The sequence below is a fragment of the Mesocricetus auratus genome, unplaced genomic scaffold (genome assembly GCF_017639785.1).
Source record: "Mesocricetus auratus isolate SY011 unplaced genomic scaffold, BCM_Maur_2.0 Super-Scaffold_100023, whole genome shotgun sequence".
NCBI lineage: Eukaryota > Metazoa > Chordata > Mammalia > Rodentia > Cricetidae > Mesocricetus > Mesocricetus auratus.
Window position 1 is genome coordinate 20,298,416 of NW_024429204.1, and position 15,201 is coordinate 20,313,616.

Genomic DNA, 15,201 nt, shown 5'->3' on the forward strand with positions numbered 1-15,201 from the left:
TTCGTAATGGACCTTGACCTCTGCTAGGGCTGGAGTGTGAGGACTTGGTCCCCAGCTGGAGGGCACTGCGAGGAGGCAGCAGAAACTCTGGGTGGTGGGTCCTAGTTGGGGGAAGTAGGCCCCTGTGGGCATGTCCTTGAGAGCTGTACCATTCCAGACCATCCTCTGTCTCCCTCTGCTTCCTGGCCTTTGTGATGGACAGAAACCTCTGGAACCCTCAGTCGCGATCAACCCTCACTTAAAGCTCTCCGTCAGCGTGAGAAAAGCTACCACAGCCCCTTCATCACTTTCCCATGAGGTGCCCGCTGAGTTAGCAGAGACCTTCAAGACAGCACTCAAGGGCTTCAAACCGCAAAAGTAAGTAACGATCTGAAAACAGTTGCAATAACCTGGGAGAGAGGTTTTTATAAACAATATAAAGAATCATCTGTACTTCAGTTTCAGTGACTGCACAGACCTCGTCCACGGTAGACAAGGACAATACAGTACCAGACGCTTGGGTCCTGGCATGCTTTCCTAAGCCACGATCGGGGCCTCCTTGTGGGACTGATTTCCCGAGGGACAGAGACGGTCTTTGATCTCTCCGAACCACTTGTCTTCAAATTCTTTGGAGGATGCGGTCACCAAGGCAGTCAGGGCTGCGGGGCCGACACACTTCACCTCTGAATGAGCTTCATCTTTTATTTTTTCTGGGGTAATATCTTCCCCCATAGCCTGTAGCAGGAGAGGAGGAGGGAAAAGACCAGCCCAGTTAAAGAGGCAGCAGGCACAGAATGAAGATTATTTGCGGCTGTAAAGCCTTGCACACGAGACCCTTGGGGAGGCACTCCACCGTACTGAGAAGGCCTGACCCACAGCTGTTCTCACGGATGTCAACTGGCCTGTTTCCGTTCTCACCCTCCCCAGTACCAGAATGCCTAGGTGGCAGCTGCCCCTCCTGGGCTCCCGGGAGCACTGAGTCAGCCTCTGTATGCCGGGCTGCCCTGTTGGCAGTGGACCTTGGGCTGCTCCCTCCTGGCCAGAGGCTGAGGCTGGAAGAGTGTGGGCGGAGCTCGGGGTTTGAGCTCAGGGTGTGATGAGGGTACGGATCCATCTCTGCCAAGTCCACCTCTCACTGCCCTGGAGACTCCAACCCTCCACAGCCCAGGTTCTCCAGAGCCTTAGCATGTCCCCAAGAGAGGCACAATACTGCCCCCTCCTGGTCACGATCAAATGCAGGCACAGACTTCAGACCCTGGGTGCGGGCCTACTTTCTCTTTGATGAGACAACTCAACATGAGATTCTAGGAGGCCTTTTCGTGACCTCACTCAGTGACCTTTTGGTAATGACAGTGAGCAAAGTGAAGTCCTACCAAGTGTCGTGCTGAGCAGCACGAGAGTTCACACACCATCCAGCAGGGGCGCTGTTCAGGGAACGGGAGACACTAACCTATGGTCCTCCAACCTTGAGATCTCATGTGGCCACGAAAACCACATGTGCAACCAGAGTGGCTCTTCATGAACTATATGCTTTGTGTGTGCACACGTGTGTGTGGGTGGGTGGAGCGTGCACCCTTGCCTGTGCATGCCAAACCCAAATAAAGAAGTCCGCTGTCTCTCCTGGCCTTCCTCCCTTGAGGCGGCCTCTCACTGAACCCTAAACTGGCTGTTCTGGCTAGGCTGGTTGGCCAGTTCACAAACCCACCTTCTCTGTCCCCAAGTGCTAGGTTACAGCATTTGTAACCCTGCCTGGCTTGTGTGGGGATTCGAACTTAAGTCCTCCTGTTTGTGTTTACAACATAATGAGCTCTTCTCCACCAAGCCACCCACTCCCGCCCCAAATAACACATCTTTTGAGGTAACTGTCAATGACATGCTCTATTCATTTACTAAACATTACTAATTCATCCGTTCTGAGGGTTTTCTAAATGATTTTAATGTCTCTGAAACCATGAACTGATACGTCACATTGTGAACGGCATGGTCTTTCTCTTTCAGTGACTTATCATAGTGTCTCACAAGGGAGACTTCTTAGATTTGGTGAAAATCAGTTTTTATTTGTTTAGAGACGGGGTCTCTATGTTGTCCTGGCTGGCCTCGGACTCATTCTGTAGACCAGACTGGTCTTGAACTCACAGAGATCCACATGTCTCTGCTGCCCACATACTGGGATTAAAGGAGCGTGAAACCAGGCCTAGTCTGAAAGTCAGTATTTTAGCTGGGCAGTGGTGGTGGCACACACCTTTAATCCCAGTACTTAGGCGGCAGAGGCAGGCAGATCTCGGTGAGTTTGAGGCTAGCCTGGTCTACAGAACGAGTCCTAGGACAGCCAGGGATGCACAGAGAAACTGTCTTAAAAAGCAAAAACAAAACAACAAAAAACCTAAATCAGTGGGTTTTTGTTGTTGTTGTTCTGTTTTTTTTTTTTTTCAAGACAGCTGTCACGGTGTTCATCTCAGCAACAGTCACCCTAACTAGGACACTAAATCCTGCTTTAATAATTCTTTTCAAAAAGAACACAGGCAACAGCTCCCACTTAGACTTCAATGACGTTGCTTTCATTAACCAGATCTTAGGTTCATAGTTACCATGTACTGTGGGAAGCGACATTTATTTCCTAGCTATGGAAGAAAGTAGTCAAAGCTTCCATTTAAATTTGTGTGTGTTCACATGAGAACATGTGGGTACACATATGTACATGCCATTCATCGGGCGCCTGGTTTTTCAGACACTGTCTCATTGGCCTAGAACCCACAACAGGCAGGGTGTGCCAGCTGGCAAGCTCCAAGGCCCCGACTGCCTACCTCTAACTCCCAGGACCAGCACAGCCACACCCATCTGAGTTTTCCATGTGTGTTCTGGGGATGAAATAGGAAGAATGAAGGAAGACAAGACAGGAATGCTGACACTCATCTATAGGTCTGACTGCCCAAGAGGCTGAGGCAGGAAGATGTCCTGAACCCAACAGTGTAAGAGCAGCCTGGACTTCACACAGCAACAAGAGAAGTAACGAGGGCCCGGCGGGGATAACAGATAGCAGGAAGTGTTTCCTACAGGAACAATGTCAGGATGCACGCATGCACGCATGCTCAAAACACAGAGTCTTTCTCATGCAACAGCACTGATGCTGGCCCCAGCGGCCGGGCAGACACTGGTGTGCTCACAGGCACCAGAGTCACCGCTTGTCTGGGTTTCTTTGGGAGCTGACAAGAGTCTCAACACACAATCTCTGATGTACCCTTCAGTGTGTTCTCTACAAAAGGCCGGCTTTAGAAAGGGCTGACAGAGGCTCAAAAATGGCCTTTTCATGTCTCTGTGAGGACGGGGGAGTGACGGGGTAGGCAGAGCAGAGACAGCCCTTCTCACATCTGGTCCACACATCTGCCGCAGCGTCTATAAGCGCCACCCCCAGCTCCACCTGTCTTCACTTCCTGTGAGGATGAGAGGAGGGACGGTGCCCAAAACGCGTGCACAGGGACACTTGTCCATTAAGGTTCAGCACCACGGTGACTCAGAAGCACAGAGACGGCGCAGCACGTTCGAGGTCTTGGGTTCGAGCTCCAACACATCAGTGAGTCAGCTTAATCAACTGAGATGGGCTGTTACTTGGGACGTTCAAGTGGGCAGGCACTAATGAATGCTGCCGAGGACCAGAAAGACACTCAGGAAAATGATGAAGGACCACTTTGATGACTTGGGGGACCCAAAGGCACACAATGGGGGAGGCAGAGTCCTTCAGGGCATGAGATCGGGCCCTGCTTTGGTAAGGGGACAGCACCAGTCAGCAGGACGTTTATTCTGTGTAACTCTGAGGGGATACGCACCTCCTCCATCAACAGCACAGCACCTTCGGGGAGGCTGAGCTCCTTCACCTTCTCGGAAATCTCCTGCTGAGTCCTCAAGTTCCTCTCCAAAGCAAACGACGTTTGCTGAGATTGGGTGAGCTGAAGCAAGAGCCTGAAAAATCAGAAAGTCTCGGTGTGAGAGGCTCTGCCACAGGGCAGCAGGGGACACACGCTCCTACGTCACCACTCTAGGTCAGAATCCACCACTGATGACCACTGCCTCTCCACTGCCGTCCAAGGTTCCAATGGCCTCTTCCAGCCACCCGCTACCCTCACCCCAGCCACAGCTCTGACCACACCCCAGTGCAAAGCCTGTGAATACTCTCTGGGCCTCCAAGAAAAGGACCAACACTTATGACACCTAGGGAGTAGTAGCACATGGCTATAGTCTAGACTGGAAAGGCCAAAGGCAGAGCATCCAGACCAACCTTGGCTACACGGTGAGCACTGCCTCAAAATCAACCAACGAGCAAAAAGATAAAGTCTTAGGCTAATAAAAAAACCAAATCAGTAAAAGTGCTTAATAGCTTGCATTTACCAATGGCTAGCATTTGTGGCCTTATTGGAGGAGATGTGGCTTTATTGGAAGAACTGTGTCACTGGGGGTGGGCTCTGAGGTTTCAGAAATCCAAGCCAAGCCCAGTCTCTCCTCCTGCTGCCTGTACAAGATGTGGAACTCTCAGCTCCCTCTCCAGCACCGTATCTGTCTACCTGGGTGCTGCCATGCTTCCTGCCATGACAATGAACTAAACTGAACCTGTGAGCCAACCCCAATTAAATGTTTTCCTTTAGCCGGGCGGTGGTGGCGCACGCCTTTAATCCCAGCACTCGGGAGGCAGAGGCAGGCGGATCTCTGTGAGTTCGAGGCCAGGCTGGACCCACAGCCTCCAAAACAGAGAAACCCTGTCTCGTAAAACCAAAAACAAAAAACAAAAGTTTTCCTTTGTAAGACTTGCTGTGGTCATGGTGTCTCTTCATGTGCAACAGAAACCCCGAGACATCGGCAGACACGTGACTGTTCCCTGTGCCTTCGAGCTGAGCTTCCTCTCTGTCTCACTGAACACGGGAGCACGCCCTCCTCGCCTGAGGAACGGTGCACGAGTGAGCAACGTAACACAAAGACCTGTGGACTGCACGGATGCAGACCTTTGGGGCCACAAACTGACCCCAATGAGCAGCCCGGAAAATCATGAGGAAAAGTAGGAAAGACAGCAGACAAAGCGCCCGGGCTTGGTGGCCAGCTGCTGAGCATGCCCGACAAGGCTGGCTCTCCCTCGGCTGGTCCCCACGGCTGGTCCCCACGGCACTCCGCTCATACCAGGACGGGGCTCTCAGCAGCCCTGTGCCAGTCACTGGATACACACACCGTCCTCAGCAGGGCGACGGTTGCAAGGAAGGAGGCTCGTGTTTGTGCTTTGATCTGTTTTGCTTTGGGTTTTTTTTTTAAGCCATCTTTATGATCCTTGCACCAAGCAGGTGCCTAGCATATGTGCTTCTGAGTAAAAGTGACATAGTCACTAGGCATGGTGGCACGCGTCTTTGACTCCAGCCCTTGGGAGGCAGAGGCAAATGGAGCTTTATGAATTTGAGGCCAGCCTGGTCTACACAGTGAGTTCCAGGCTAGCCAGGGCTATATAGTGAGAAACAAACAAACAAAAGGTGACACAGTCAATGACAATTAGGCATCTGCTAATTGTTTTTAATTCTTAGTGAATCTGAATGGATTCTCCAAATTCAGAAAAAGAACCTCTGTTCTGCCCCGTGTCTACCTCCTCACTAACAAACCACAGAACTGGTCAAGGCCTCCTCCTTCCCCTTCCCTCTAAGCCACACATTTTAAGGGTCCAAAGTGCTTGCAGTCCCCAGAAGCGGCACGGGAAGGCTCTGCGGAGGGACTAAGCACCAAGCACTATGTACTGTGCACCAAGCACTGAGCCCAAGAGCAAGCTTTCTTCAGACACAAACAAGAAGCCCTTCTTCAGAAACGGCTTTCCTCTTAAATGTGTACACGTTTGAATTGTTCATCACAGACTCTGTTTCCGGTTTTCACACTCTATCTTCAGTAACAACAAGAGCTGTGCTTTTTATTTTCAAGACAACGTAATGGCCACTGGGTAGTTTCTGCCTCCTGTTTGCACCATCTCCCCAAACTCCTGGGGTGGGCATTCTCTGTTTTCACTGAGCTGACTCCATGGCATCACATGGGTCTCTGGGTTGGTTTCCAGTCTACAAGCGCAAGGGAATGTTTCTCCAGGGAACGCTGCCTGAGTCCTTCAGCAGCCTCCAACTATGAGACTTTGTCTCGTTCTGTTGGGTCAGAATCTTACTACATGCTCCAGGCTGGCTTTGAACTCATGATCTGCCTGGGCCAGGCTCCCAGGTGGGATTCCAGGCCTATACCAATAGTCTTATGAAACATTTTAACATTTGTTAGTGTCCTGTTGTGGTTTAGAATTCATTTTCCTGATGGTTGGGCTTCCTTGTACAACAGAACATAGGAACAGTCATGCCCACTTCATAGTCACTGTAAACAGAGCAGTGACAAACATGGACGCACAGTTATCATCGGGACGTGTTAGCTCAGAGCACTTCAGGTATACGCCACAGCTGGGTCATACGGTAGTTTTAGGTTTGGCTTTTGTTTTGGAGTGGATTTTTTGTTTGTTCGTTTGAGACAGGTTCTGTCTTCATAGCCTGGCTGTCCTGAAACTCTCTATGTAGACGAGGCTGGCCTCAAATTCAAAGAGATCTACCTGCTTCTGCCTCCCAAATGTTGGGGTTAAAGGCGTGCACAGCAGGTTCCTGCTTGGTTTTATTTATTTTAGTTTTGGAAGCTCACACCGATTCCTAAGCGGCTGCACTGGTCTAGTTTCTCCCCAGGCTTGCACGGCATCCCTCAGTCTCTATGTAGGGAGGCTCACCTGGTTCGGATCAGACAGGCACAGGCTTTCAGCCGCGTCTCCCTCCACGCTGCGTCTCTCCGTTCCGTCAGACAGTTCTGCGTAGTTTCTGGAACCGTCTCAGCCTTCTGGATATTACCACCACTGGCTTCCATGGAAAACACTGCAGTCTCAGGCAAGGTGGCTCCAGAGTGTGCAACGGGGGAACCGACAGCTTTGTTGTTTGAGGTGACACTCGTCTGTCCCCAAGATGCCGTACTCAATGCTGGCAGGCCTGGCCCTGGACTCAGGTAGGCCTCTGCCAATCTCCACCAGCTCCAAGGGTTCAGAGGGTGCAGGGAAATCAGCTTTTGCAAGCACAGAATTGTCTTCTCCAAGCTCCTCAAACTTGAAAAGATAGCCAAGTGGAGGTAGAGCACCGTGGAGAGATGGTCTGTGTTGGTTGCTTTATTTTCCTAAGGAGAAGAAAAGGAACAAAGAACCTTAACTGCAAGGTGTCGTCATGCAGAGAAGGAAGCATCTGGAAGCCCAAGTTGTGTGTGTTATAAACCAGAAGTGTTTTGTAGTGCTACACGGATCAAGAGAACTCAATACTTCCAAAGACTGCGTGTTTCAAACCATAAACTAGGGCCAGTAAGAGGGCTCAGCAGTTAAAGGCATTTGCAGCCAAATCTTATGACATGGGTGTGATCCCTCAAACATATATGATGGAAAAAGAAAACAGAGTCCTGCAAGTTGTTCTCCACGTGAAAGCTGTGGCTGGCTGGCACTTGTGTGCAAAATGCACACTCGCACGGATACACACACACACACACACACACACGCATGTACGCATGCACACAAATATGAAACCATATTCCTAGAAAATGACCCAGCAAATGGTCTCCAGAAACTCCTGGACACCTGTCTTAGGGTTTATATTGCTGTGAAGATACACCATGACCCTGGCAACTCTTATAAGGAAAGCATTTAATTGGGGCTGGCTTACAGTTCAGGGTTAGTCCATTATCATCACGGCGGGGAGCATGGCAGCACTCAGTCAGACATGGTGCTGGAGAAGGAGCTGAGGGTTCTACATCTTGATCCGCAGGCAGAAGTGATTGTCACGCTGAGGGTTAAGCATAGGAAACCTCAAAGGGACACACTTCCTCCAACAAGGTCACACACCCTATTAGTGCCACTTTCTTTGGGGGCTATTTTCTTTCAAATATCCCCAACACCCCAATGCCATAATGCAGCATGTGTAAGTGCCTGACAAAGTTCGCTCAACTCTTACCATGGTCCTGTTTGATTATGTGGGTACCATGTCAGGGAGGGTGAGCTAACAACTTGATGGCACTGAGAAGCACTCGGGGGCCCTGGAGGACAGTTCTAGAACATACTAGTTAATAGGGAAGACCGCACAAGCTGGCTTAGATGGAGCAGCAGGGGGAAAGAGAGAGCCAGCCAGGGCCTCTGTCCCACACCGCCTTGGCTGCCAGAAGAGGCTGCTGTCTCAGACCCCTCCATCAGGACGTACTGACTCACTGTAGCCAGAACCACAGAGCCCAGTGACAAGTGTGGACTCTGGAACTGTGCCAAGCACACCTCTCCCGAGTCACATGTGTCACAGTGGTGAGGTCACAGCAGTGAGGTCACACCTGTCACAGCGGTGAGGTCACATCTGTCTCAGTGATGAGGTCACATCTGTCACAGCGGTGAGGTCACATCTGTCTCAGTGATGAGGTCACACCTGTCACAGCGGTGAGGTCACATCTGTCACAGTGATGAGGTCACATCTGTCAGAGTGATGAGGTCACATCTGTCAGTGATGAGGTCACATCTGTCACAGTGGTGAAGTCACATCTCTCAGTGATGAGGTCACATCTGTCACAGTGGTGAGGTCACATCTGTCACAGTGATGAGGTCACATCTGTCACAGTGATGAGGTCACATCTGTCACAGTGATGAGGTCACATCTGTCACAGTGATGAGGTCACATCTGTCAGTGATGAGGTCACATCTGTCACAGTGGTGAGGTCACATCTGTCACAGTGATGAGGTCACATCTGTCACAGTGATGAGGTCACATCTGTCACAGTGATGAGGTCACATCTGTCAGTGATGAGGTCACATCTGTCACAGTGATGAGGTCACATCTGTCACAGTGGTGAGGTCACATCTGTCACAGTGATGAGGTCACATCTGTCACAGTGATGAGGTCACATCTGTCAGTGATGAGGTCACATCTGTCACAGTGGTGAAGTCACATCTGTCAGTGATGAGGTCACATCTGTCACAGTGGTGAGGTCACATCTGTCACAGTGATGAGGTCACATCTGTCACAGTGATGAGGTCACATCTGTCAGTGATGAGGTCACATCTGTCACAGTGGTGAGGTCACATCTGTCAGTGATGAGGTCACATCTGTCAGTGATGAGGTCACATCTGTCACAGTGGTGAGGTCACATCTGTCAGTGATGAGGTCACATCTGTCACAGTGGTGAGGTCACATCTGTCACAGTGATGAGGTCACATCTGTCACAGTGGTGAGGTCACATCTGTCAGTGATGAGGTCACATCTGTCACAATGGTGAGGTCACATCTGTCACAATGGTGAGGTCACATCTGTCAGTGATGAGGTCACATCTGTCACAGTGGTGAGGTCACATCTGTCAGTGATGAGGTCACATCTGTCAGTGATGAGGTCACATCTGTCAGAGTGGTGAGGTCACAGCAGTGAGGTCATAGCGATGAGGTCATAGCTGTCACAGTGGTGAGGTCACATCTGTCACAACGGTGAGGTGTGACATGTGTCTTCTTATTAGGACTGCCCTAATGGTTCCATTTTAATAGTTTAGGGATTAAGCCCCAGGTAACTCCCTGAGGACGTGGAGGAAACCCATCTGTGTCTAGCATGGATTCTTACCAGGACAGCCTTGAAGCACTCGGCTTGGTACTGAGCCCAAATGCCTTCCCTGGTGTCCCTGGCCACAGGAGGCTGCTGCTCTGTTTCCTGCTGATTAGAAAGCCCTGTGACGTCTCCATGAGAGCCATCGTCTGTCACCTAACCCGCCACATGGCAAATGCCCTGTGGGCTAGGGAAAGGTCCACTTTCCCGGGTTAGTCTGCAGAGAGCGGACAGCAGAGAGACATATGAAATCAAAGGGCAGCCCGGCCTGCCCAGGTCACACCCTTGCACAGAACTAAACAGTGTCAAACAGGACAAAGTACCCAGCGCACAGCCCACAGGAACCGGCACAGTCAGTTCTCGAGCATTCCCACAGAGAGGGAAACCACGAAGCAGACCCATGTGACTTATCTGGTGACACCATACCTACCCAAGCACTGAGCACGCCTTATTTTTAACTCTTTCCAGTGCTTCCTGAAAGAGACTTAATAAGAGCCTGGGTGCGATTCTGAATGATAGCGTTCAGTCACAGCACAGTGCCCGGCCTGCCATAGATGTGAGCTAACTGTTGGACAGTGAGTGCGCTAAAGTCAGGCTGTGCCCTTTTGACCTGGCTCTGGCTCAGGGTGCTCGCTGCAAGCCTGAAGACCCGAGTTCAATCCCTGGAAGCCACATGGCGGAAGAAGAGAGCAGTCCCCACCGACCGTCTTCTGACCCCACGTGTGCCAGCATGTAAAGACAGATTTTGCTTACGCCTTTCATTTCTAATAAGAACGTGTCTGAGGCATCTCCGGCAAACGCTCCTCTTCTCCTGCTACTGTCTAATGCCGCACTGGGCAAGCAGGGGCATGTCAGTGTGACGCAGATGCCACACACATGATCACGGCCATGATCCCCCACTCCTGCTTTTCTCAACAGGGTATGCGTGCATATATGTAGCCTAGACTGACTGCCCTTGGCCTGCTGATGCTCCTTGCACAGCCTGCCGAGGGGTGGAGTTACAGGCATGCACTGGTACGCTGGGCTCTACACTAGGACTCTGACACATTCATAAACCAGTTTCTGGTGTGGTGATTTGAATGCAACTGGCCCCGTAATCCCAAAGGGAGGGGCACTATTAGGAGGCGTGGCCTTGTTGAAGTAGGCGAGGCCTTGTTGCAGAGGCGGGTTCTGAGGGCTCTTGTGCTCAAGCTTTCTCTCTGTGACACTCAGATCACCTCCTACTGCCTGCAAACTGCGGGACTCTCCGCTCTTTCTTCAGTACCATGTCTGCCTGCACGCGGGCACGATGATAATGTACTGAGCCTCTGAACTGTGAGGGAGCCCCCAGTTAAGTGCTTTCCTTTGTAAGAGTTGATGTGGTCACGGTCTCTTCCCAGCAACAGGAACCCTGACTAAGACAGCTGGTATGCTAACTACTAAAGGAGTTGGCATAGCTGGTGTGTCCCTCTTCAGACATTAGCTCCATTTAAATGTGCTTCAGGGCTGCAACGATAACTGGGACTAGAGAGATTCGGTGGTAAGGGCACTTGCTGCTCTTGAGGAGGACCCAGGTTTGGTTCCCAGCACCCGCTCCGTGTAGTTCATGTACTCCAGCTCCAGGGGGAGCCAATGTCTCTGGGCTCCTAGGCACCCACACTCACATACCCACACGTGGACCCCAGCACATATACACACAAAATCAAAGTTTGAAATATATCTGAAAAATCTAAAAAAAAATACTCATAATCCTGCCACTCTGTGTATATAAGTCATAAAACTTCTGGAAATAGAACTTCTGAGCAATAATTCTCATATTAGCATAGGAAAAATATTCCAAGAAAATGATCACATCCAGGGCTCCGAGCTTCATGGCAATAATTACACTGCACTACTGACAGTTTCCGTCTGTGGACCACCAAGCCTGCTTCTAGCAGGCTTGTTTCTCAGGGAGTAAACGACTCGGATGTCCTTGGTACAGGGAAGCGTGAGAACAAGCAATGGGGCCACTCACCAAGTTTGCTGCAATCTCCAGCGCTTCCTTGTGTCTCCCCAGGTGAGCTAGACACCGAGCCTGGCCTTCTTGGACATCCCTTCTCATGGCGACGTTGGTAGACGGCAGCTGCTCAGAGACACTGGCGTACTCCTGCAGGGCTCTCTGCCAATTATGAAAGCAGGGGGAGACATGAGAGGGTGGGCGTGGATCTAGTGTAGAGATGGCCTTTCCTGTGCAGGAAGGAGCATTGTAACCGACCCCCCAATGACCCACGGGAAGGCCACGTTCAACCAGTACTGCTCATGTTTTTCCAAAAGGAAGAGAGAGAGTGGCTGCTGGTCACGTCTGCAGCTACGGTGAGTATCACAGGGACAGAACATTCTAGAGGCAAACAGAATAGGCTTTTAGTTCTGGATTTACTGGGACTTGTGTGGTGTGTGTGTGTGATAGGTGCATGTGGGGTGTGTAGTGTGTGTGTGGTATATGTGTTTGTGTGTGTGCTGAGACATATAGCTTCAGCTGCCTGGAACTTGCTACGCAGATTAATTCGGCTGGACTACTTGAACTCACAGGGATCCACCTGCCTCTGTCTCCACCTCCCAAGTGTTGTGACTAAAGGCGTGTGTCACAAGGCCCAGCTATATCCCCTAGTAATACTTGCATAAGATGAAATGGGACATATATGTGGAGAAATCTGACATCTAATTGCTCCTTTTTCCCTTTTCTTGCATATTTTGGGGTATTTTGTTCCCTAGGATTCTAAGATTATCCACCAATGACTAACTCCATCTCCACAAAGCACACACTAACTTGGCACACACTGTTCCTTACAGGTGCTATTTTGATAAAACAAGAGAGAGGGCTCAGAGGTTAAGAGCACTGACTGCTCTTCCAGAGGTCCTGAGTTCAATTCCCAGCACCCACATGGTGGCTCACAACCATCAATAATGAGGTCTGGTGCCCTCTCCTGGGCTGCAGGTGTACATGCAGGGAAAACACTGTAAATTAAAAAAAAAAAAAGATAGCCTCATCAAATAAACAAAAACAGGAGCCCATTCCACGAGTCCTAGTCCAACACGCGTTGGCTCCCACCTCGTATTCCTGTCGTCTGTAGGCCAGGTCCCCTCTGAATTTCTTGAGAGTGAGAACCTCCACATCATCACCACTTTCCGTCTCTCCATAGAACCACTAGAAATCAAGAAGACAGCAGTTGTGAGGAAGACGGAAGCAGTGCTTTTCCACTTCACGATCAAAAGCAATTTCCCACGATACAACCATTTAACTACCAAGGACACACTTCTTCAAGACGAGACTCAAGAGAACACAGTGGACACAGAATGACTTTATTCTTTACTTTTTGAAACAGGGTCTCATTGTATGTCCCCCAAGTGCTGAGATTACAGACCAAACGACATGGGGTCCTATGTGCAGTGTGTGTGTGTACAGGTGTGTGTGTGTGTGTGTGTGTGTGTGTGTGTGTGCCTGTGCCTGTGTGCTGTGAGGGACAGAGATCAAGGCCAGCTGTCTTTCTCTATCCGTCTCCATCTTATTTTCCAGGACGGGGTCTCCCACTCAATCTGGAGCTTACCAATCAGCTGGACTGGCGACCAGCAGGCCCTAGGACACTCCTGTCTCCAGTGGCAGTGGCCGTACCCTGTTTTTACACGGGTGCTCAGGTCCACTGAGCCACGCCCCCAGTCACCGATGACATCTTAACAATGGCCGACTCTTTAAAAACATTTTTAACACATTGTGTGCGTGAGGTCACACCCATGCCACTGCACACACACACACACACACACACACACACACACACACACAGAGCACACTTGGTCAAGTCGGCTCTCTCCTTCTACCGTGTGGGTTCTGGCGACAGAACTGGGTCATGAGACTTGGCCGCAGTCTATCTGACTTGCTGGGCCACTGTCTGATGGCCTGGGTTCTTATTAAAACGATCACAAGTACAGAGTCAGTGAGACAGCTCTGTGAGTAAAGGTACTTGTTGCCAAGTCTGACAACCTGGACCCATGTGGCGGGAGAAAGAACCAACTCCTACAGCTTGTCCCCTTCCCAACACCAGTGCCGTGGCACTCTACACACACACACACACACACACACACACACACACACACACACACACACGAATAAGTGAATATGGCCAAAAGCAATCTTTTAAGGACCACAAGTGTAAACACGTCAATAACGTATTTGTAAAAAGAAAACAGCACACATCTTCAATGGCATCCCATGTGGCGCCAAGGACTCTTTAAAGCGGTATGTTTTCGGTTAGCGCCCCAGAGTGAAAGGGGACTGACAATCCTGTGCCCACAGGGGACTGCGATTATGGTGACAGTGCTATTGTGAAGACACACAGAGAATCCAAGCACAGGGAACTGCAACTGGAAGGGCATCCTGGGCATCCCAAGCAGATTCAAGGAGACTCTGAGAGAACTCCCCTCCTCTGACTTCAAGCCCTGGGTACAAAGTGAGGCTGATTTAACTCTGCAAGCCCAGAGCAGCATCTCCTGCTCCCTTTTACAAGAAGCCTGCTGAGGCTGAAGAGCCTGTCTCTAAACTCTGCTCACTCAAATGTCCTCAACACATTCTGATGGCTTGGCTGTATTTCCAAACACTTCACCGAGGAAAGGCTCATCGCAAGCCTGCTACACTAGCTTCTCTCCCGAGCCGCCACTGGAGGGATGCTCTAAACTCTGTTCTGACCCTCAAACACCGTGTCACTCAAGCCCAGACACTTGAGCCGGTTAGCTTCTGCTTTCTGCAGCTGTCTAGCCCCATACGTCTCTAACCAGACGTTCCCAACTTCTTAACCATAATATATAACCCTCCACCCGATTTTCTTTATCCTGTCAGGAAACGAAGAAGCAAAATTGGCTTTAAATTATATTCTTCCAGGCAGCCGGCTGGCCTGCAAGAATGCTATGTTGACCCCCGGAGGGGGGGGGGGTTCGGGGAGGTGATGGATGGCTGTAGCCTGCAGGACAAGTGGCGTGTGGGGTGAGGTGTATGTATATGGGGTGTGGGCTGTGTGTATGTGGGGTGCGGTGTGGGGTGAGGGTATGGGGCGGGCAGACACGCCGAGGCAGGCTCAGGATCCCGACTGCAGCCGGCCGGGGAGGGCGCGGGGAGGGGCGGCCGTCTCACCTGCGGCTCGCAGAACTTGGCGCCGTAGGGCGCGGGCGGCTCGGGCCGCCGCTCCGGCCTCTGCTCGAACACCGAGTCCTCAAATTCGCCGCCGAGCACCCAGCACCCGGCCTCCATCGCGCGCGCAGCCGGCCCGGAAGCCGGGTGACACCTAGAGCGGCTCCCGCCCCAGCCTCCGAAGGCGCCGGCAGCCAGGCACCGAGACGACGTGGTGCCTAGAGCGGCGCCGGCGCGCGACCCACCGGAAGCGGTGGGCTTTCGGCCGGAGCGTGGCATTCTGGGAGTGGTAGTCTTTTAGACGCTTAGACGGGCTGCAGCCCCAACTGGGAGTCGCGGTGGAGCAGAAATTTGTAGCTGACTGTCCGGCTTCTGGAACCCAAAGGGTTTGACTTCTGTCAGGAGCTGGACGGAGTGCTTTCCCTGCGCACAGCCGGCTATCCTAAATTCCAG

At 51.2% G+C, this 15,201-nt stretch overlaps 1 protein-coding gene across 2 annotated transcripts; it reads right to left on the bottom strand.

The window, feature by feature from the left end:
• Positions 1–379: 379 nt before the first annotated feature.
• On the bottom strand, positions 380–14,965 carry CUNH8orf76 (chromosome unknown C8orf76 homolog). 2 transcript variants are annotated; one of them, XM_005082736.4, is made up of 6 exons: positions 14,752–14,964; positions 12,682–12,777; positions 11,608–11,751; positions 6,746–7,179; positions 3,804–3,936; positions 380–714 (listed from the first exon to the last, which is right to left on the bottom strand). In XM_005082736.4, the coding sequence occupies exons 1-6, from the start codon at positions 14,866–14,868 to the stop codon at positions 517–519; spliced, it is 1,122 nt and encodes a 373-aa protein (XP_005082793.1). In that variant the 5' UTR covers positions 14,869–14,964; the 3' UTR covers positions 380–516. The 2 variants fall into 2 exon arrangements, with proteins under 2 accessions (XP_005082793.1, XP_021090147.1); XM_021234488.2 differs by lacking the exon at positions 12,682–12,777 and having other exon boundaries at positions 14,752–14,965.
• Between the last annotated feature and the right edge of the window lie 236 nt (positions 14,966–15,201).

Excerpts from the sequence above, each read along its gene's own strand:
- CUNH8orf76 (XM_005082736.4), bottom strand. The coding sequence starts at position 14,868 with ATGGAGGCCGGGTGCTGGGTGCTCGGCGGCGAATTTGAGGACTCGGTG. Across the intron at positions 3,937-6,745 it reads GCCTGTCTGATCCGAACCAG|GCTCTTGCTTCAGCTCACCC; the intron begins GTGAGCCTCCCT and ends CTGATTTTTCAG. Across the intron at positions 715-3,803 it reads CTGTGCTGTTGATGGAGGAG|GCTATGGGGGAAGATATTAC; the intron begins GTGCGTATCCCC and ends CTCCTGCTACAG.